A 24,310-nucleotide genomic window follows, 5' to 3' on the forward strand; every position below is an offset into this window, starting at 1 on the left:
ACCCCAGAAAATCCATAATTGTACGAGTCTTTGCAGCGGAGTAAGGAAACACAACATTACATGACCCCATAGTAAAAGCCTGGCCCTTTGCACAGTGTGTGAGCAGCTATACGAAACTATGTTTTAGTGTGTATGTGTGTGTGAGTGTGTATGTGTGTGCGTGTGTTAGTGTGAGGGTGTAAGTAAGCAGTTGTCTATCAAGTAATTGCAGTGATTAGATATGGCCAGCGTGGGGCGCTGTGCTTCAGCAACCTAAAATAGTATCTAGCGCGGCCACTAGAGGCGCACTTCTGCGCGTCTGTACCCTTACAGTCCAATGTACAACAACCTCTCGTTACAGTCCGGCTTTATCTTTAGAACATTATCATATTTAATTTGGATGATCTCCAGCTGATTGACATCCTGCAGAGCCAATCGCCGTGTGACGGGACGCTCCCTCGCGACATTTCACTATTCTCTTCCAATAGCCAATAAGAGCTTGTTGTGTTGGGGCGGTGCTATTAGTGTTGGAATTAGGTGGTGTGACACGTACGGCGGAAGCGGAGGGACAAACAGCGAGGAAACGCAGTGAAAACAGTACAGTGGAAACACAGGTGAGCAGCGACAAAATTAGAGGAATACAGCGCTGTGTAACGTGAGGTACAAGGACCTATTTGATAACCTTCGGTACCGTCTTTACACCGCTTATAGGCCTCAGCGTACGACGAGCCCGACTGCACTATTGTCACATATTGCTTTCACTTTGGGTTTGTGAAACTCGACACAGGCCTGACCTGTTTAACCGCTTTGCTGTGTAGCTAAGGGCCGCGTAGGTTGTTGCCCGCCATATCCCCGACTAGTTAAGGGTGGTTTGGGTTGAAACGGCTGACGGGCCCTCAGTCGCCCATCCCCGGTGCAGTCACCTAGCAACCTTTATTCAGGGCTGTGTGCGGCGAAATGGCCGTGAGCTTTTCTCGCGCTTGGGTCTGTACACACTTTTACACTTGGTGGCCGCTACATACTACCGGCGGGTCCAATAACGGTACGTGTGACCCCCGTTGTGACGTCACAGCGGGGTCTCTATTATAAGCTGCCCGCTTGCATCACAGCAGCTGAGTGGTTGCTGCTGGTCAGTGTCTCTACGGATGTGATTGTATAACATCATGTTTGCATTCCTGTTGCATCATGTTCGGGAGCCTGTAAACACGTCCTGAGTACTGTGAGGATGACATGATGCAAGCACGTATAACATGTTTATTGGGAGAAAACGCTTTCATACATCTGTGTAGGCTGATCTTTTTGTTCTGTTCTGGTCAAGCTGTTAATATATATATTTCATATGTTAAACCTTAAGCAATGTGCGTTTAAACATCGCTTGAGATTAATTGAATAAAAATGTGTAAAATGTCAAATTGTGAAGGAGATATATAACTCATTATGTTTATCTTTTGAATCATATACATCTATGCTTTATGGCGTGTTAACCATCTCAGGAGGAGGAGCCTTATTTTATATTACTCTGATAACATCTAAGTATATATTATATTTTATTATGACCTTTAGTACGCATCGCTTTACAATTTAATTGGGGCCGTTAAGACGCATCTTGCTCTGTAGCACCTTTCTTGAAGCTAACAGATGGTCGTTATGATAGTTAAAACTGATTATTTTGTTCTTTCGCTGGGTGAAGAAGAATGTATACTATGTGATCTTTTCTGAAGACAACAGGTGTCTAACTTTAAAATTCATGAGAAGCAAACTAAGTTGTCTTGTTAGTTAATTTCCTAATAAGTTACATATTATCATTAGAAGGAGATTGACTATTAAAAATATTTTCTCAATTCAAAGAACAGGAACAACAACGGATCCGGCCTGTACTTTCTGGGAATGCATATTTAGAAGAATTTGATTTTTTTTTTTTTTTTTTTTTTTTTTCTTTTGCTAGGGAAAGGGAGCAAAGTTCTTTTGCTGTTAACCTTAACCCTTTTGTAATTATGATTTGAAGATTCCTCAAGCTGTGTAATTTACAGCTTGAAGCAGATCATCTGCAGTTCACTCTTAAAGGGGAACTCAATTTTTTGTTACTAGTATCCGATTTTAACCATGTATTCAAATATATACTGTATATATTTGTGTTAGTTTGAAAACTGTTGTACTTTTTGCACAATAGAATGTTTTTGGGGAGCTGCATATTAGCCATTTGTATGTACATAGTTACATAGTAGAGCCCTGCGCGGGACTGCTTTTTTAATCCCGCTCCCGCGCAGTCCCGCAAGGCGGCCCACAAGTTGCTCCCTCACAGCGTCTCTTCTCTTGCTCCGCCCAGGAACACAGCGCAGTTACGGGAAGTGATGTCACATCACGTGACTCCGCTTTGTTCCTGGGCGGAGCAAGAGAAGAGACACTGTAAGGGAGCAGTACGAAGGCAGCCTTGCGGGACTGCGCGTGATTACCGGGACCCACAGGTACAGTGCCTGACCGCCCGCGCCTGCAAGTTTTTTGGCGGGACACACCTCCCAATGCAGTCCTCTATTACATAGACGGAAAAAAGACATGCGTCCATCAAGTTCAACCTTTCATGTACTATTGCTGTGTTATCGTAGCCTAATCTATTATACATACACCCTGGCTCCTTATCATACGACCTGTGGATCAGTCTTCATTACTCCTGAAACTCTAGGCTGATAGGCTCTAGGCTGATAGGCTTGAGTTGAGGATTAAACCACTCAATCCAAGGAGTTTTCATAACCAAAGGACCAAAATATATTTTGTCATTTTTACCATAGATTTATTAACCCGTTGAGTCCCCTTAGGACGTACCTGTACGTCCTTAAACCCATGGCAAAAAGCCCATTAGTAAGGACAGATACGTCCTGACTTTGTTGCAGCAGCAGGGACATCTCCCGGACGCTAGATGGGAGATCAGGCTGTTTATCAACAGCCTGGAGCCTCCCCTGTCGATGGAACCCACCATTGCTGGCTTCCTGCCAACTGGACAAAACAAAAAAAGTCAGTAGTATTAAAAAATATGTGAAATGCGGTAATATTTAAAGCATGGATGTGGCCCTCTGAAAATGTATGTGGGGTATGTCTGTAACCAGGAGATGCTGCTGAACATAAATTGGATCATTGTTCAGGTGTGACTCCTACTGTATACAAGAACAGATAAATCATGGTTTAACCCCTCAAGGGCCAGGGTTATCTTGCAAAGTTTTCCAAAAACAACCAAAGCAATATTCCGGTTTTTGCCATCTCCTTACTCTATAGTGATTTCCTTCTAACTCTTTTAGTGCACCCCTACAAATTATACCGGAGTTTTTTGGAATGTGCCCGGTGTTTCCATTTATTTTGGTAGTAAGAGGACTAAATATGAATGAATGAATGATGTCTTTACCAGGGTGCATACAATTACTGATTTATATTGTAGTACAGCAGTACCCCACGCGCATGCTTATGGAATGTTTCTCCGATGTTGCGGGGTCAGAACATGCTCGTTTCAGTTTTCACATCGCTTTGCTCGGTCCACCTCTCGTTAGAGGCACTGTAGAGATCCCATATTTTAAGTTAACGCCATATAACTATATCTTCAAAAACTAGACATCGCAGGGAATCTTATTAGAGGCATGGAGACATGTTTCATGCAGCTGACTCCATGCCGGCACCCTTCACATCCACCTTGCAGTTTCAACATGTTTTTGGTTTTGTTTTTTGAACATTTGAAAAAACAATGTGAAAGAACAACAAGATTCTTGATTTGTGTTCAGCATGAAAGTGATCGTGAGATCGCTGGCGATGTGTGAGCGCGGATGTTTATTAGTTCTTGGAGTCCGTTATATCATGAAGCTTATGACAAAAACTGGGAATCTGAGGTATTGTGGTCTTGCTCAACTCAGTCTTTAGTATGCCCTGGTGAACAAAGTGGATAGTGCTAGAAGATAAGACATTTTGCTTTCTTTAATAATTAGCTGCTATCAAGAAGCATGTCGTTGCTTTTTAAGGAAGCTGTTCTCTTTTAATCCTGCTTGACAGGTTTGGGATTGTATTATGCATTTATTTAAAGGGAAATTCCTGTAGTATACTTTCATTAAAGGGACACCCCAGCCATCAAATGCTTATTTAAACTATTTCCCTGCCCCCTGCTGTTTGGCCTTTTTTGGCTTGCGGGACGTGTGTTCTTCTGGGCTCAGCTCCTGCTTGCCAGCGTGCACATGCGGGAAACTCACTCCCCGCCAGCAGATCCAACAAGCAGAGAGTGCTCCAAGTTGCATTTTCCTGCCAGCGATTGGCTTCAGGCGGCCAAAACAAGAACCAAACTCCGAGGAGCGAGTGTTTGCAGCTTCTTCTAAAGGGCAGTGGCTTTAAACCCCGTTAAAGAACGCGTGTTGAAGTAATATGCATTCTCCATACGTGAGGCTGCAGAGGACATAGACCACATTAGCGATATTGTTTAATCAAAACATTATTTTTAAACAGTAAACTAAACAAGTGTATCATTGTAGCGCTCAAACAATTCCATTACCCAGGTGTTTATTATTATTTTTATTTTTCTGTGTTTAAAATCTAATCAGATTTGCTATCGGGATGTACATAATATTGCCGGACTGTTCTGGGTATTGCCGGCACTTCTTGTGCAACCATTGTGGATTTTATTCGATCAGCATTTCATGACGTCTCGCGGTTGACTATCCTTTGTATCTGTGCCAAATGTGCGATCCTGCTTTCTATTCGCTTTTGTCCGGCTTTTGCCATGTCTGAAAATGTATGGACGGACATAGTAAATAGTTCTGCGGTGTCAGTTCATCATTCCTGAGCTCTACCTCTGTAATCATTGATGTTGCTAAGGGGAATAATTAAAATGATTAATGATAATGTAGAGGTGGTACTCCATATACCGAGGACACCTCGTGTGTCTCTGTGGAAAACCCCAAGGCTGTGATTTGCTTGCAACAGCTCGCAATAATTGCACCATCTAGATCAAGAGGTCCCCGGGGTGTTCCTGTGTCTGTGAGTAACCGCAGGTAAGCCTGAGAATGATTATTGTACGGTGACAGCCCGAGCAGAGAGGTTGTATTATCGCATCTCCACGCGCTGTACAGGAGGAGCGGCATCCCGTTGTAAGTTGGTTGTAGATTAGTTTTGCAAAAACAAAACTGTGGGACATGTCGGGGGCTCAGAGGTCCTGTCCTGGAGTAAGACTTCAACCCCTAAGGTATCTGTGACATCTGTGTTATGAACCATCCTGACCTTCTGTCTCTGCAGGTGTTCAGAGCAGACTCCACAAGACTTCTCCATCATGGACTTTCTTGATCGAAATATCAACTTTGATGCTCTCCTCAAGTTCTCCCACATGTGAGTCTTTCTTCTTTAACTTTTTTTCTTATGCACGTCTATTGTGTTTTGTATACTTGTGAAGAAATAGTGTAAGGGTTGTCTTGTCTATTTTTAAATGGTGCCCAGGCAATTCTTTTAATGGGGAACCCTCCAGCTTCTTGTGGTGGCTCTGAACCCTTTTATCTGAATCCAGTTCTGTCCATTTCGGGCCCCCTTTTGCCAAATCCTGCCACCCTTCCCTTCCTTAAAAATGACCTTGGTTAATACCTTGATCTTTTCAAATGGTGGGTAGCGTTGGTCGTTAAAGCTACAATAGCTGTCGTTAAATGTTACGGTGTATTGCATCATATATTGTCTGGAGTGTTTGCTGTCCTCTACACACAGATTGCTGCCTTATCAGACAATTGCAGAAGCATTACTTTGGTGATGTGTGATATATCCTGTGGATTTGTCTTCAGATCCTGATTATTCATTATCAGGGGAGGGGGTCTCATAATGGCGCTCGTACTTCTTACAAATTGGTTTCTGAGCTTTTTTTAATCTATTAGGTAACCCGTGTAGAGGCATGAATTCCAAAAATTGGGCTCCTAAAGTGGAGCTTTCCCATCCCCTACATTACATTGTACAGTACAATTTATAAGTAGGCTTTATTGTCTGTATACTAGTGGGCACAGTAATGTTAACTATGGGTCACAAGGGATCCTTATTAAGTTTACCCCCCTTTTGGAAATAGCATTAAGAGCACCCGGGTATGATACTAAAAGAGGATAATTAAATATTAAAAAAAAAAACAACAACTCCCCTTCCTGTGCTGCAAGTGACTTTATTCTCTGCTTCTGACAGCCTCAAAAAAGACTGCTATTGAATGTGAAATAAACTTAGGCAGGGTTTGGGCAAATAATGGGACACAAGTGGGTGCCCCTCCAGACACGAGTCATTGGGCTTATTCTTCATTGCATCCATAGGAACATCTGCCCTCATAAGTCTGCTCCACCTAGAACTTGTTCCTCATCCGGTATGTCTGCCCTGGACTGTCCTGGTGTAGCAGGGCTGCTGGACGTTTGTATTTGGGCTCAAATACAGCTTATTCAGCGATTCTTTGGCCGGGGGGATAAACAGCTGTAATTTGTTTTAAGAGCTGGTGTTATAGAAGACTTGGACAACCTTCTGATAATAGTGCCTCTCAAAGAAAGATATTGTAGAGGTTTGCCTTTTGGTGGCAAAAAAGCAAGAATGCTTCAGTTAGAGATGTGGGTATCCTGGGTGCGCTGAGGTTGAGCAATCAATTTGTTTCCGTTGCTAGCAGCGTTCCCAGACGCCACATCTCATGGTCTAGTTAAGCGTGGAGGGGAGTGACTTTCTTGTTTCTTAAATCTGCCCAGGAAGGCGTAGGGAGAGGAATTCAGATCATTGAATTAGTTGTGCAGGTTTTGGCACAATTCTCTACAGAACGCTTTCCCCCTCTTAGGGATATTAATGAGACAAAATAGGCAAAACCAATATTTTATCACATACGCAAAATAACGACGCTACCAAATATTGTAGTACCACATCCACAATACTAATTTAAGGAGATACCCTATATTTTATCTCCGATCCTAAATCTTTTTTTTTTTTTTTTTTTTTTTTTTTTATTCAAGACATAAGCTTTTAAAGACGGGGCTTATTATCAAAGCCTCCACCTCTTGATTGGAATTCTCCAATCATAACGATGGGTTTTACCCATTATTATTAGGATTTCTACTCATATTTACACCGTTGTAATTTCTTAATTTACCTGTGAGAGACGCTCTGGTCTAAGAATTAACTTAAAACCGTTACATATGTGTTTGGAATTTATCCTTGGTCACCCTAATCGCCAAATGTTACTTCCTAGTAACATAGTAACTCAGGTCTTGGTAGTCTTCCCATGTATCCCCCATTCCAAGTTACATTTCTAAAGATATGCAGTGTCTACTCCTTAACTTTCTCATGGAAGATAACATTAATTGTATCATATATACACTGAAACATCATTATACATGAATACTCCTTTGTTCTCAATTATAGAGGGAACAAGGACAAAAAGAAATAATCACTACATGATTAAGTAAAATAAAATGGCTCTGACTCCATTTTGTGTTCATGTAAAGTACAGAATATATGGAATACATGTTTTCTATCATAAAATATCTGACACCCCGGAAGCAAAATACCATCTTAATTTTAACTCTTAACCGTTACATGGTTGGTGGGAAGTTCCTTGAACGTTCAGTCACTTGTGGCACCTGCTTTTGGGTTTTGTTGAACACCGTGACATCCCTGGGGCTGCAGTGTCCTATAGATGAAAGCAATTTGACTTTAGGCACTTGAAATGATCATTTTATGTTTGATACTGAATGTTCATCATGGTCCCTAGACCAGGGGTTGCTCCGCAACATGTGCGCACGCACAGGCTAAACGTTGAAGCTATAATCCCATGATCCGTTGGACCTCCATTTGCTAGAATATATTGTTATACCACCCCTGTTTCAGGCTTGCATAATAAGAGTGACACACTAATTGTTTTATTTCCTCTACATGTTAACTTGAACAACCAGTTTAAAGTCGTACTTCTACTTTAGCCATTATATGCGCTATATGGATTACACTTCACGTCAATCTAAATGTATGTCATACCACACAAGTGGTTTAGAGTGATATATCCAATGCAGACTGTAAGTCAAGCAAGTCTTGTGTCCCAAGTTAATGTATTCTTTGCCTGTTGTGTTTCAGCTCGGCCTCCACACAGCAGCACCTGAAGAGGGTGTACTCCAGCTTTGCTGTCTGCATGCTGGTGGCTGCTGCCGGTGCCTATGTAAACGTCGTCTTAAGACTTCTGCAGGTAAGTGGCTCCCAGCGGAAAGTTGGTGAAGATTGATTTGCTTCACTCAATTTAAAATAGAATTACAGCTCAAAGATGATCAAAGCCAAGCCTTTGTTTACTAAGACACGGTCTCTTTTATACAGGGCAGCTTCCTGTCCTTTGCAGGCTCATTGGGCATGATGTTGTGGCTCATGTTCACCCCACACAGTCACGAGACGGAGAAGAAGCGCTTGGGAATCCTGGCTGGATTTGCATTCTTCTCAGGTGAGCATTGGAACATGCGAAAGTACTGGCTCGCTTGCTATTAACATACTAACTCATGTGCAGCTAACATTTGCTTCCTCCTAACAGCTCGCCCAAATCCACACCACCTAAATCTGCAAAAAGAAAACCCTAAACCCTGTCATTACTTGTGTACTTAATCTCTGTGTAATATGATACAGGCCAAGGGTCAGCAAGGTTTCTGTACAGTGACACCGGTGTCCGTCACCTGCCGGTTAAACCCAGAGGCAGGCGGAACTGTTCACCGCTGGGTACAGTGTGAGGTCTGTTTTTACAGGCCTCTGTTTTAGTACGCCCTCTATTGATGTGGAGTGTCAGGATATGATGTCATATCCCAGCATGCAACACTGAAGCTGCGCATACCATGCGAGGGGCCCCTGAACCAGAGGTCTGCTCTCCCTCCGCAGGATGAGTGGAAAGAAAAAGAAAGGGGATAGATGAGGAATAGATATTGTATTTTACCGCCCTGTACAAAATGTCTGCTGTGAACCATTCCCATGCCTATCCCTGGTCTGTGTAAAGTAAACTAGTAAAAGTGATGTCTCCCTGTCTGACAAAGAGGAGGGTAACACATCCTGTATAAGCCTCTGAAGGCTACACATCTCTGTGTCCTAGTGAGCACAGAAGGGCCTGCTCAGCTATTCCTGCTGGAGAAACTGGCTTTTGCTGACTTTTCTTAACCCCTTCGCGACCTTTGCCGGTTCAGGACCGTCATGACATGCAGGTCACTAAATGACCTTTGACGGTCCTGAACCGTCAAAAAGTTAAATAAGCTTAGAAAGTGATCAAGGATCACTTTCTTCGCTTAAACGGCCTTGCTGCAATGCCTCGATGTCGAGGCATTCAGCAAGGCCGAGATCGGCATCGGGGGCCATGTCTGGCCCCTCCCCGGGGCGTCAACAGCCGCCATACATTGTATGGCGGCGGACGCCCGTTTTAAAAGCGTTTAGGAGGCGATCAACGATCGCCTCCTAAACTTAAATGGTGTCGCTGGAATGCCTCGATCAGGAGGCATCCAGCGACACCAAACACTTACCTTTAGGTGGGCTGTGACCGCTCCGGAGAGCGGTCACAGCCGCCGCTGCCGGCGATCTTCGCCATCAAGCAAGATGGCGGCGGCCCGGCAAATAAAACAATAGAGACGAAAAAGTTCGCTAGAGGGTCTCCAGACCCTCTAGAGAACTGGCTCCACTTGCTGGTTGAATACAGGTACTGCATTCAACCATGCAAGTCAATGGAGCCCAGCTTTCTAATCACTGTGATTAGTAAAATATTCAAAAAAATAAAAAAAAAATGGAAAAAAAAAAAATGTGCTAACATTTAAAAATAATTATGCAGTGATGTCACTAGATGAACCATCCAGTACCAGCAAAATGTGTAAAAAAATATAAAAAAAGTATTAAAAAAATAAAGTTTATTATTTTGAGCAAGTGCTAAAATTTCTCAAAAATCTCAAAGAGTTAAATAAAAGCACTTCAAATACCCAAGGGGTGTCTAATATATAAAAAAATGGCTGATGGGGTAAATTGGAGTGGCCTAGCTCACAGATAGGGCATAGGTACAGACTGACCAAAATGGAGAAAAAAAGCGCACTTCCCAAATGTGGCATTTTAAATCTGAAACAACCCGACAAACCCATGCATGTGGGGTATCACTGCACTCAGGAGATGTTCCTGAACACATATTGGGGGGTTGTTTGACAGTGACATATACCAGAACCTGTATATCTATGACTAAAGTACAATTTGTGTGAAAAAAATTACTATTACAAAGTTTGACAAAGTGTAGTTCTATAATTGGTGCATGGAAAGGGTTAAAATAACAGCATTCGGAATACCCTGGGGTGTCTAGTTTTCCAAAATATATGGTTTGAATGGGTTAAATTGAGTTAACCGGCTTCAAAGATATTCCAAAGAGGAGATGGAGGCAGAATGACCAAATGACCACCTGAATTACGCATGCCCCAAAAGTAGCCTTTTACCAGCCAAACAATCTGACAAACCCATGCATGTGGGGTATCGCTGTACTCAGGAGATGTTCCTGAACACACATTGGGGTGTTGTTTGATAGTGACATATACCAGAACCTGTATATCTATAACTAAAGTACAATTTGTGTGGAAAAAAAAATAAAAAAAATTACTATTACAAAGTTTGACAAAGTGTAGTTGTATAATTGGTGCATGGAAAGGGTTAAAATAACCGCATTTGGAATACCCTGGGGCGTCTAGTTTTCAAAAATATATGGTTTGAATGGGTTAAATTGAGTTAACCGGCTTCAAAGATCTTCCAAAGAGGAGATGGAGGCAGACTGAACAGATTTGTTAAAAAAGATTTGGAAATCATAAAACGCTGCTTGTACTTATTGCCCTATAACGTACAAAAAACAGCAAAAAAACATAAAAACATTGGGTATCTCTAAACTCAGGACAAGTAGTAGAATCTATTTAGCTAGTTTTTTTACTTGCTTTTTTAGGTGAGTAAAAGATTTTTCAAATAAAAGTCATAAAATGTCTTTTTTTTCAATTTTTCACCATGTTTTTTTTATTTTTTTTATAGTAAATAAGATGATACGATCAAAATAATGGTATCTGAAGAAAGCCCATCTTGTCCTGAAAAAAACAATATATAACTTATGTGGGTACACTAAATGGGTGAGGAGAAAATTACACCTGAACACAAGCACCACAAAAGTGTCAAAACAGCCTCGGTCCCACAGGGTAGAAAACGAAAAATGAGCCCGGTCCTTAAGGGGTTAATGAATAGTGAAGTGGGGGAGTTAAAACCTCAGCTCTCACTGAATAAAACTCTTATTCCGAGACAGCGTCTGCTTCATTTTGATCCTAACATTAGTCCAAAATACTACTGCATCATCTTATTCAAAATCCTTTGCCCATGTGAATTTAAATTTTTTTTCCTTCTTTAGGTGTTGGCCTGGGTCCTGCCTTGAATTTATGCATCGCCATAAACCCTAGGTACGTGAAGTTTTTTGCCAAACAATGTAATTATTTTAAATACAAGGATACAAACATACATTTTGCCCATCACTTTTAGTCACCTAACTTTAAAACAGAATTTCAATCTCAGCTGGGTAATTTCTCTTTGGTTTTATTTGTTTTATATACAACCTTTTGGTGCCTGTGTGGTGTTCATGGATAATGTTCTCAGAGGTACTTGTTTGCTAACGAATTAGTTGGTAAGCAGCAGCTTCCCATACATTATAAAGGACAAACCCCATCGAACTTATGGTACAATGGCTTGAGTGGCCCTGTATTACAAAAAAAAAAGCATACTTAAGTCAGAGTTCTTGAAACTTACCCCTCTCATTAAAGTATGCATTATGCTGGGCTTGCCCTTAACCACCACGGCTTGTTTAGTGTGTTGGTGTACATACTCTTTACTTATGTTTCCATACAGCATCATTCCCACTGCTTTCCTCGGCACTGCTGTTATATTCACCTGCTTTTCACTCAGTGCTCTGTACGCACGGAGACGTAGCTTCTTGTTTCTTGGAGGTAAGTGCCTCTCGTTGCTTTATCTCTTGATGTATGCTTTAAAAGGTTATCTGTAGCTCGGGGCAAAAAACACCTATTGCTTTGTGGAACTGCGATTGTAAAGAATGTAGTGGATGAACCCTGAAGCTGCTTCTATAGGTGACAAGATGTATTAAGAAAACACAGTTAAACGGGGAACGTCCTCTTTATTAGAGATGGCATGAAACAAATATCGGAAAGGTCATCGTACTTAATACTGCCAACTACCAGTCTTATCTGCTTGACTCCTCTTGCAGGTGCACCTAAATGATCTATTTTATTCCAGGTTGCGTTTCAGTTCACCTGTTTAAGCCTTACAATGTGTTGGATGTATTTGGTGTAATATTTTTCAGTGTACACTGATAAACCAGTTTGTTTTGTATCTTGTAAATATGTAAGTTGTTTTTCCAGAAACCCATTTCTAATTGTTTTATGTCCAGGTGTGCTGATGTCTGCGCTGAGCCTGCTTCTTCTGTCTTCCTTGGTCAACCTGTTTGTGGGATCTGTTATACTTTTCAAAGTAAGTCACGTGGCTGTTGGCATGTGTTATGTATGTAAAGTGCGTTTTTAAGGTGAAAAGAATGCTCCTTTGCTAGCCGTCGGCAATGACTACATCATAATGTGTGGGTTCCTAATTCCTTCACAGCCAGGGTATTTCCCATGCTGATGACATGAGCTGTTCTGCTATTTTACCCATATGTTTGCGTTAATAATTAAGTTTGCAGAAACATTACACTTTTAGGTAGGTGTTATATAGGTTAAGTGCTCCTTCTTAAAATAAACGCACAATTTATGTTGAGTAAAATCCCTCAGTACAGGGATTCTTGTGCATAGATTTTTGTTTTGGAGGACCGAGACTCTCCTTTTTTTCTCCCTTTTTACCATTGAGACCCCTTATGAAGTTATTGTAACATCCCTTACAATATTTATTCTCACTTTCATCTCCACTGGAGTTGATGTGCAATGATCAGAATGCAGAGCACTATAACATTTTTGGGGGCGGGTAAAAGATCCCAAATGGGGTGATGTCTGCATTGAGGCAGTTGGAGAGCTCAAATTCACCATCACTGTTAAGTAAATAATGGCAGTGTTTGGCTTTATCATTCATTCTCTGTTCCAGATGCACATGTACATTGGTCTGCTGGTCATGTGTGGCTTCGTCTTGTTTGACACTCAGCTTATCATTGAGAAGGCAGAACACGGGGACAAGGATTATGTGTGGTAAGCCATCACGTTCCTATTTTTATTTTTTTAATCCCTTTAGGTGCCGTTAATAATCTACGTGGGCTGCTGCTCTTCATTTGTACAAGAAGAAAACATTTTGTTGAATTTTGATCGCTTTCTTTAATGCCCAGTAAATGTTTGCAATTTTTGTGTACACCATGAGAGCTGTTTTTCTGAAGGTTAAAGAACCCCGCAGAAAACATAGAAACATACAGATGATTTCATCTTCAAACATGCACGTTAAAATATTTAATGAAAGCAGGGAAAGACTCCATCGTTTTTTTTTGGTTTTTTTTTAATTTTTTTTTACTCTTTGTAGGCATTGTGTAGACCTGTTTCTGGACTTCATCACCATTTTCAGGAAGCTCATGGTAATCCTGGCTATGAATGAGAAGGTATGTGTACGTTTGTTTCTTTTTGCTGCTTCTTGCTAAATTCAGCATACATAATGTTTCATGGCACATAATAGTGAACTCATTTGTAAAAGCAGGGTAGATCAAGATCAGGTGGAGCCCCAGGCAACACAGACAGAGCTAGTGATCCTTCTTTTAAAGCAAGTGAATGAGTGTCCTAGCATCACCAAGTATTCATCACATAACACTTCAAAATAACTCATTACACATCATAGTAGAACAAGAAAAGACAATCTCTCTGGTACAAAGCTGATATAGACAGACACACAAAGACAGTAATGTGTATACTTGCACATAAACACACACCTATGCGGAAATGTGGAAACCTGGGACACAACAATATGTATTGATAGACATTCCCGAATACACACACACATGCTTTAATGCACAATGATACCATTGCCTACCTACACCATTGACTGCTGGCTGGGAGATCCTCTCACAGTAACTCCGAGCCTTGCCTTTTCCTTCCACATGGAAAACCATACTGCTTCCACACTTACTGGCTGCAACATGTGACTGTAAACAGATTGTTCCTATTGGCTGAACCAATGGTCGCGTTCCGACGCTGGTCAGCAATGGAGCGTAGCTAGACTCTCGCAATGTCAAGCATATAAGCACAGTGTTCCTGCTGTGCCTCGCAGGCAAATATAGAAATGACACACTAGCAAGGGGACCTGGACAAATGCCATTTTCTGTCCTATTACTAATCCACCTCTCTGTAAAAGCAGAAAAAATTAATGATTCTAACCGGTGTTAACTAGAATACTTATTGACTAGAATACTTTCCTTGTACTGTATTTAGTGAATGTTGCGGTACAGCCTATAATTAATATGGTCAATACTTTCTTGCTTAAGAATTATACGGTGGGTTTTTTTAGTACTCATCTCACTGTTTTACTTTAACCCACTACTCATATGCTCCCAACAGAGGAAAGAGTCAGGGAGTCATTTGTCATTTGTGCCTATTATCATTATATTCAATCTATTCCTTTTCTTTCCTTTTTTAGGAAAAGAAGAAGGAGCGGAAGTAAATTGGACCACTTTTCCTTGCCCGGTGTCATCTTGGGTTCTCACACCTTTCTTACTGGTGGCTTTGTGTCTTATAATGAAAAGCTTTGGAAACCAATTAGTCGTTTGTACAGTCTGTCATATGATCTTCCCTCCTTCCAGCCTAAAGTTTTTTCCAAGGGACTTTGGGTTTTTGTCTTCATACGAGTACATGTCACTTTACTATAGTGATGCACAATTTTGGTCATCATACCCACAAGCAAACCTTTCTCTAGTAGACTTACCTAATGCCACTAAGATGTTGGCTTAACAGGTATTACGACTTAACTGATTTCATTCTCAGTTTCTTAAAGACCTAATTTGTGCATCACTGATCTCTTGATCCTCTCCTGATCCAATACAATATTTATATTGGCACACAATGTCCCTCTTCTGGCAGTACATGAGGGTTCCGCTAGTTAAAATTACAATTCCTTCAGCACTGTGTTAGGATATGGGTCTTCTGACAATTAACCTGCCCTATGTATGGAAAAAGACTATTAGGACTCATCTGAAAACTAAATTATGCAGTATGAGTTGTAATCCCTCCGAAACTCCTTTGACAAGCACCACTTGCTCTTTCTCTGTTGTAACCACTTGGGCCAAAGGTTCACACATGGCAGGGTTGTGGCCCTTCTCAATGATAAATGGACTTGAGGAGGCTTGATCATCATGCCGTAAATGCGCAGAGATTCCCGCACCCTGCCGATGGGTCCTGCGTTTGCATCCTGGCTTCCTGCCTAGCCTTGGTCTTTATTTGAGAACTTCGTTTACTCAACAATCACATTCCCTGCCCGAGAAGGAAATAAACCTGTTTTTAAGTGCTGGGTAAATGTTAGAGCAAAAATGTACACACATGCCCCTCTAGTCCCCTGTAACCTAGAGCCATTAACCCTCTGAGAAAAGGGCAACTAATGTAGTAATCACAATCTCTGTGCTCACCTGACATATTAAGGCAAGTCTGAGTTTAAAACCCTGCTCAAAAAGTATTCATAAGCTGTAACTGTGTGTAGATGTGTTTTTTTTCATAGACTTGTGTGTTTTTATCTATAAGTGCATTTCTCCTTTGTCAGAGTAGCCATCTACTGTTGTGGCTCCTGCAGCTGAGAAAAGATGTCCCCTTCCCACCGCTCCTTTCCTCCAGCCTCCTGTATTTGATACAGCCCTTCCAAAATTCTTTCTCAATCTCCATAAACCAGATTGCTACTAACTGGATTTCTTCTAAGAGAAAAAAAGAATCCAGTCAGCTGCATTTCCTCATCGTTATGTGTGCTATGGAAGTTGAGCAGTTGAGGGATGAGGCTTTGTGTGGGAGGTCAGATTGAAGTGTTATTTGCCCCGGCTGTTCCTATCCCACCTCACCCCCTTAACTTTGCATGCTTATATGGATATTCCGCAAGCTGCTTTAGAAATTGTGCCAAGGATTACCATGAGGATAAAAGAATAACTATATATGTGAAAATGTATAACCTGATTTCATAATGACTTTATTTTATAGTGCAGTGAATAAATAACTCAGACTGTGAACACAGTGAGGATTTTTGATTGAAATAAAAAATTATGGATGAAATTTGTACAAATTAAAATAAACTCTTAATAAACTACTAAAAAAAAAAAAAAAGAGACTGGGCTTTTGTTTTCTCCCATTGCTTTCTCTGAAAAAGATTTATTATAATTTTGGGTAAAACGTTGTCACCCGTAGGACAAAGGGAACACTTTGTAAAACTGCATCGGATCAGTTTGAGATATTGTCTAGTAGGGTTTCATTACTGATATTTTCCACGGTTGATTGAGCGCTTTAAAATAGTTAATGCCCCTCCAGGTTCTGTGCAGAAAACCTTGGCCTCAAACTGTCTGGATCCTTTACAAGACAAACAGTGCAGGATTTGCGGTTATTTATTAAGCAGGCAAAACTCCGGTTAAGGTCAAATATCATGGCGGCTGCCAAGTGGATGTGCCTCAGGTGCAGAGACACAATGCCAATCCGTACTAGCATTAATACTCTATCACCTCCCTCTGATCGCTGGATAAGGTAGAGTTTAGATGAGCAGAAACATGGTATGTTTTTTTCCTTATAAAGGTCTCTTAACTTTTTTTGGCCTTATTGATGTAGCTTTGTGTTTTAGGCTTGTTCTGTTTAAGAAGCACAGGACAATTGGGATAAATCCATGCAGCTGTGAAAAGTGTGGATGACCTCAATGTATCAGCATATATAAAGAAAAATACAAGAGAGACAATAAGATGGAATTCTTCCACCTACATTAACATCCAACTTGTTTCTGCTAAATTCTTTGTCCAAAAACCAAACCAAACAAAAATGCCTAAACGACAAATCTAGTTTAAGTTAAAAATAAGGTGCGCTACGGTGCAAACGTTTTAGGCAGGTGTGAAAAATTGCTTTAAGGCAAGGATGCTTTTAAAAAAAAATAAAAATAGACATATCATAATAGCTTGTTTGCAAAGTGAGTGAACAGAAGAAAAATCTGAAAATCAATACCGGTATATAGTGTGACAACTTTTTGCCTTAAAAACTGCATCAATTCTTCTACATACGCTTGTACGCAACATGCAGCCCCAAACGTGCAGGCAACATCCACCATCCTTCACTCTTGCCTGCAAACACTCATTCTTGTACCTCTCTCCAAGTCTTCAATGAACAAACTGCCTTCTGCTACAGCCAAATATTTCAAAGCATTCTTACTTTACAGCATTTGTTTCTCACCTGCCTAAAACGTTAACACAGTACTGCATATGTTTTCATTTAAAAAATAAATTATGTTTGTGTAACATGAATTTGCTTCCTCTCCATCCTCTGGTACATACATTAAAAAGGGATCTATGCAATAGCTTAATCAGTTTGTGGTCGCTCCACCTTTTCTAATATCATGTTTTAATCCCATCACAATTTGCCTGTAAATTGTAACGGTTTGGTGAATAGGCCACAGAATCATTGCCCTGCCCTGAGTCATGTCAACCATTGGCATTGAGATCCTGTGAGTGTTTATTGCTTGCTGATTTTGAATTGTGGAATTTGAGATTGGGTTTATTCACTAAAGATGTTGGCCAAAGGGACCAGGTTTCAATTCCTTCATATATTATGAAGGCCAAAGCCCAGTGAGCTTCTGCTGCAGTGCTTGATTGGTAATGTATAAACTATAGATAAATCGGAGAGATTTCTTCATGGTCTCCTCACCCATTGAGCTGTATGTTAAGCAGGGCCAAATCAGCTCTTGTTGCTGGAGAAACCCAGCAGTATTGACTCTTGTTAGTGAATAGTGAGAGATTTGGAAACCTAAATCTCCTCCAAAATGGAAAGCCTATGGCTTATGGAAAGACCTGTATTAATATGAAATACCAGTAAGGATAGAGCTTAATGTGTGCATGTAGGATAATCTCATCATATCAAATGCCGGTATTTGTGGAGATAGAATACCACACTATTATCTTGCAAAGAAATGGCTTGATAAGGTAAAAGCAAATACAGACGATGTTTCCTGTAGCTCTAATGTGTCTGTGAACTCCTATAACCAAAATTTGTACGTATTCGGTTGCCTTGAACCTAAAACTATTGTTTGGTTTTAGTGCAGGGGCGCATTCAAAGCCTGACTACAGGAGGGTCACTTACACTAACATACACACACTAATACACACAGCCAGATACTCACACTAACTTGACAAGGCACTCACACTACCACACACCGAGACACTTACACAACTAGACACTCACTCAGACTCCGTGATAAAAGCATTGTGTGTTCAAACAGCCAGAAAGAAATCTGAAGGTGAGATGAGAGTGTGAGTATGTATATGTGTGTTAGAGTCTGTGTTAGTATGAGCATATGTGTGATGGTGTAAGTGTGATAGTGTATGTATGTTACCTGGTGGAGGTAAGGTCCAGATGGGGTCCCTTGGCTTTTTACCTGCCCCCGGGGCCAGAAAGTGCCAGCCCTCCCCTGCATTAACAAACACCGATAAATACACACTAGGATACCCAAACACACACACTAACATACCCACACAGTACCATAACCAAACACATACACACACACACACTACTCTTGTACCCTGTGAAGCCTCAGACTGTCCTTAATGCAGTTCTCACCCAGTACAAGCTGCCACACTGCCACAGCAGGTTCAAGCAAATTGATGCTGCATTTATCTCGCTCAACCCCATCTCCTCCTTGAAATTTAAAAGATAAAGACGTGAGTCCAGGAATTATCTCTTTATACCAACTCCCTGTGAAGATGCAATGGTTTTCTTGCATAACCTTGTGAATCCAGCAGGGGGAGATGACCTTAATGGAATGAGAAACAGCAAAAGGAGATCATGAGCACACTGGGCAGTTGCCCAGGGGCCCCACGATCGAGGGCCCTGTGGTGAATCACATTGCTGGCAGGATTGGACAGGCCTACCCAGTAGGCTGCCTTACCTGGGGCCGGACTTGAGGCTGTAAAAGTGCAGATTGAGGCACAGATCCCATCGGCTGCAGGTCTGCCGGTCAACTGACGGGAAGACCTGCAGACACACTGACCCAGAGGCCTGGGAGGTAAAAAGAATTAACATACATACAAAAATATGAATTGGGGCATGCTGGGGGAGGGTATGAAATGGAAATAATGCTTGTTATAGAGGTGGAGGGGATGATCTTGGTGCAATATGGGGTTATAAAGATAGGGGATGGAAATTGTGGGGAGGAATATGATGATGATGGGAGGTATGAATATGGTGGTTGGGGGACATGATTTACATGAATTATGTTGGTGGGTGTGATGGTCAAGGGCAGCTTTACACTTACACAAACATACACACACACACATACAAACACTATCTAACACCTTACACATACATACACACACGCAACCACTCCAACACCATACATTTACACATACATACATGCACACCCTTTCTAAACCACACACAACATTTGTATTTATTAATTCATACTGTACAGTTTGCCCATTATAATTTATATGCTGAAATGTTTGTGGTTTTTTCCAGGCTTATAATGTATAAAAGATGACGTGATAGTGGCTGATGGCTGGAGATGCCGGCTGTGCGGGTGAGTGTGTGGCATTGGCAGAGGTGTGCTAGATGGCCAGTCTGGTCCTGACAATCCCCATATAATATCCCCACCTATAGTAGCCTAATGTAATTATTAAATTACGTAAAAAGGAGCAGTTTCAAAGGCTTGATAGTGATGAAGCCACTGGATACCCTATTTTTACTGGTCCCGTGGGAGCTTGTATAACATGACTGGATGACAACATTGGAAAAATGGGAAGAACCAAAGGCTATTTAAAGTGTCTTTTTACAGAAAAGCCTTATACTACTATTAAAAAACTCATGGGAAAAAGTTGAATTTACTCTTAAGGAAGTCAAATGAGATGGAGACTAACACAGGGCACACCGCAGTGAAACGTATTTACTGATGGGAACTCAGATCATCTCACCTTGATAATAAATATGACATATAGCTCTGTTAAAGCCTTAAAACCCCCCAGTGCCAGACAATGTATTGGTCATTACTCCGAGTTAACTTTTGTCTAATAAAAATTAACAACATATAAACGTAATGGGAATCTTGGGTTTGTAGAGAAGATCTCCTGGCCCTCATCGCTGGTATCATTCTCAGGATTGCCTTCTGAAAGCATTACTAGAAATATCAGCTCTGGGGCGTCCGGCTCTCCTTTTCCAGATCACTTTTCTAAAAATGCCGAAAGTTATGGTCCTTTTTGCGGACACACAATGCCTGCTTCTTCCATCCAAAACTTGTCATGCAAGGGGTAAGTATAAATGATTGTGTAAAGTGGTAAATGGAGAGCAATCAGCTGGAAGATTATATTGGTTGCTATGGTGATTGTCCCATTTTTGGCATTTCTCCGTCACCAAAAGGACTCTTTATACACAACTTGTACACTATATAAATCCCTATATACTTTTTCACAACTGGTACATGATTTGCCTTCCACCACAAGGAGTTTGCTGCTAATCTAGCAATAAAATAACAATTATAATTTGTGTACATTTAACAAGATGTACCGGAATCTGTATAGAAAACATGCATACAAGAAGTGTGCCACCTGCAAGGAAAATGCTAAAGAAATGTAAATGTAAAGACATATTTCAGTGCGACAGCTGCGAGCTACCTTCTCACACACATCACTAGTCAAGTGATCGCTCCAAGCAAAATCTAATGTAAATAAGTCTGACTTCCATCAGAGGACTCGCTTAAAAATAAACATTTCCCTGAAGCACTGCCAGCCCAATAAACCAGTCCGCTCACTGACGTGGCAGAGATCTGGTCCTGGAAAACTCAAGGCTCAGTGACATCAAAGAGGGCGACATGAAACGATGAGCAAATGTTCCGCGCCTTTCACCTTTAGGCAATTATGATTTGAACTTCTAATATTATGATTACTTTTAGCAACACATCCTTGGTAACTCTTTATTATTTGGGGGCTTTAAGTAAAAAGACACATGCGCAAAAACAAAAGCTATCAATGGAAAGCAGCAGACAGACCCACATTGCAGTGATGCTACATTATGATAAAAATAAAAAAAAATTAAAAACCCTAAGTTTTGAGTTTAGGTGTTTAAGGCACAACCATTGCTAACAGGTGTATAAAATCAAGCACATAGGCAGCCATCTCCATAGACAAACACTGGCAGTAGACTGGGTCGTACTGGAGAGCTCAGTGACTTTAAACGTGGTACTGTCATAGGATGCCACCTTTGCCACAGGTCAGTTCATGAAATTTCTTCTCTGCTATATCTGCTCGGGTTCATTGTAAGTTTTATTATTGTGAAGTGCAAGCATCTAGAAGTAACAGCTTAACCGCAAAGCGGTAGACCGTTCACACTCATGGAGCGTGCTAAGTGCTGAAGCACGTAAAAATTGCCTTCCGCAGCATCACTCACTACAGAGTTCCCAACTGCCTCTGGAAGCAGCATCCCCACAAACGCTGTGCATCGGGGGCATCGTGAAACGGGTTTCCATTGCCGAGCAGCTGCACACAAGCCGGAGATCACTACGCACAATGCCAAGTTTCGGGTGGAGTGTTGTAAAGCACATCACCACTGCACTTCACTACCTGGAAGTATGTGGTCCTACGCTAGGCTGACCAGGATACTGGGTTCATCCATGAGCTTTAGGAACACAAGCACGCACTGTCGGAGAAAGTTGATCTTGTACATTCCACTATAATAGCTGTTTGTGTAAAATGCGTGGGGTGGCATTACTTTTAGTTTGAAACATTTTCAGCGTCATGCCCAAATTTGTTTTCACGGATGATCAAGTTTTACTTTATTACCCACCTTTTTGCAAACCAAGCTTCATTTTACACTAATGCACATTCACAAAATCACTCCGGCCCACACATAAATCCACACTCCCATCAGAGTAGCAGGTCTGTGAAAAATGGAATGTTGTTTAGAAATGGTCTCTACTCCCTGTTCCTGCTACGAAAGCGGTGGGAGTGATGCAGCCCACTCATTGCACAAGCACAAAATTCTTATTTCAAGTAATATCTCATCTTCTGCACAACATAAGCACCATCCCAAACAATTCTCCCCTTGCTTTTCTCGAAAACATCACATCAGTGTCTTTAAAAAATGTGAGACTGGGTCTTTATTTAACTATTTCCCAAATTATTAATAACTAAAATATCCGTTGCAGGGGATGGCAAGAGGGGCAGTTTTGGACAGGATTAGACATCATATATTAAGTGTATTGTCAGCCGGATTTGTTCCGTTGCTATTTAACTGCTTAACTTGCCCCATGTCCTTTCCCCAATATGATTTTATAAGATAAGATCTTAAAACGTAAGATGTTTCATTACATATTATAATATTATTAATTTATTTTTAGTACATGACCCTAATAAAAAAGGGGTTTTTGTAGCATTTATGAAGCACTTTGGTTTTTCTGATTTCCAGGAACCTGCATTAAAATATGTTCTTTACAGACAATTTCCCTCATTATACACTAACATTACTATTATTGACCGCAGGCATTCATTTTTCTTTTCTAAGAGTCGCAACGAAAAAAAGTAAAAAGGTGTGTAGTTAGCGCCATCTGAAGTTCCATTAAGAAATGGAAATAAGACTACTAATAATGACTCCTAGTACCTTTGAATGCCTAATCTCTACCCAAAGAAAATGCTTTGCAGTAGAATTGAAGAATCGGACAAAAATGAAGCATTTCCTTGAATGTTTTTTTTACACAACAGATTAATGTGGGCATTATTTTAAGTAAATTGAACAGCATCTTTAATGTGCCCCACATATTAGTAACACAAAATGGCCCAGCCAAGCAATTGATTATAGGCGCTTGATGGATTATAGGTGGATTATAGGTGGATTATAGGAGGATTTCAGGTGCAAAATTCCATGGTGATAAGAGTGCCAAGCTTGCCTTATCCTGCAATCACCCATGTAACTGGCATCAAAAATAGGAATATTAAATATTATGTAGAACATAATATTAGTAATGTCCAAGGTAAGAAGAGTGAAAACTCTAAATCTACCTTAAAATAAATTCATGGAAGTCATAGTTACATAGTTACATAGGCTGAAAAAAGACATGCGTCCATCAAGTTCAGCCTTTCCTATATCTGTTAATTTGTTGCTGTTGATCCAAAAGAAGGCAAAAAACCCCGGCTTCGCTCTTTCCAATTTTGCACTAACCAGGGAAAAAAATTCCTTCTTGACCCCAAAATGGCAGTCAGATTTCTCCTTGGATCAATAAGCTGTTTCCCCATAATTAAAGATTATATCCCCGAATATTATGTTTTTCCAGGTATCCATCCAGTTGCAGTTTAAACGTCTGTACAGACTCTGATAAAACTACCTCTGCAGGCAGAGAATTCCACATCCTTATTGTCCTTACTGTAAAAAACCCTTTCCTCTGCTTTAGTCTAAATCTCCTTTCTTCCAGTCTAAATGCATGACCACGTGTCCTATGCATAGTCCTGTTTATGAACAGATTTCCACACAATGGTTTGTATTGGCCCCGAATATATTTATATAACGTTATCATATCCCCTCTGAGGAGACGTTTTTCTAAACTAAACAGATTTAAATTAGTTAACCTTTCTTCATAACTATAGTGCTCCATTCCTTTTATTAATTTTGTAGCCCGCCTCTGCACCCATTTATACAGCGGCAAAATTATATCTTTATTCCGCGACTTGATGCCCCTTTTTATACATGACAATACCTTACTGGCCTTAGCAACCGCAGGCTGACACTGCACATTGTTGCCTAGTTTGTTGTCTATAACAATACCCAAATCCTTCTCATTTGTCATTACCCCTAATTCACTACCGTTTAGGGTGTAGGTTGCTTGTGCATTCGCTACCCCGAAGTGCATAACTTTACATTTATCTACATTGAATTGCATCTGCCATTTGAGTGCCCAGTCCCCCAGTCTATCTAGATCCCTCTGCAGCACAGTAATATCCTGCTCGCCCTGTATAACTTTACCTAGTTTAGTGTCATCTGCAAACACAGAAACATGACTTTCAATGCCTCCTGCCAGGTCATTTATAAATATGCTGAATAAAATTGGTCCCAGAACAGAACCCTGAGGGACACCACTTACCAGCTTGAAAATTTACCATTTATAACAACTCTCTGTTCTCTACCTCTAAGCC

General features: G+C 40.9%; 1 protein-coding gene across 1 annotated transcript; it reads left to right on the top strand.

Annotated features, from left to right (window-relative positions):
* Positions 1-405: 405 nt before the first annotated feature.
* Positions 406-16,277, top strand: TMBIM6 (transmembrane BAX inhibitor motif containing 6). Its single transcript, XM_053455552.1, has 10 exons — positions 406-593; positions 5,239-5,328; positions 8,065-8,173; positions 8,299-8,419; positions 11,363-11,411; positions 11,854-11,951; positions 12,410-12,489; positions 13,090-13,190; positions 13,513-13,588; positions 14,617-16,277. Exons 2-10 carry the CDS (start codon positions 5,273-5,275, stop codon positions 14,638-14,640), a joined length of 714 nt encoding a protein of 237 aa, XP_053311527.1. The 5' UTR covers positions 406-593; positions 5,239-5,272; the 3' UTR covers positions 14,641-16,277.
* The last annotated feature ends 8,033 nt before the right edge of the window (positions 16,278-24,310 follow it).

The sequence above is a fragment of the Spea bombifrons genome, chromosome 2 (genome assembly GCF_027358695.1).
Source record: "Spea bombifrons isolate aSpeBom1 chromosome 2, aSpeBom1.2.pri, whole genome shotgun sequence".
NCBI classification, from domain to species: Eukaryota; Metazoa; Chordata; class Amphibia; order Anura; family Pelobatidae; genus Spea; species Spea bombifrons.

Coding starts and splice junctions, on each gene's coding strand:
- TMBIM6 (XM_053455552.1), top strand. CDS start 5,273: ATGGACTTTCTTGATCGAAATATCAACTTTGATGCTCTCCTCAAGTTC. Junction 5,329..8,064: donor CTCCTCAAGTTCTCCCACAT/GTGAGTCTTTCT, acceptor GTTGTGTTTCAG/CTCGGCCTCCACACAGCAGC. Junction 11,952..12,409: donor TAGCTTCTTGTTTCTTGGAG/GTAAGTGCCTCT, acceptor TTTTATGTCCAG/GTGTGCTGATGTCTGCGCTG.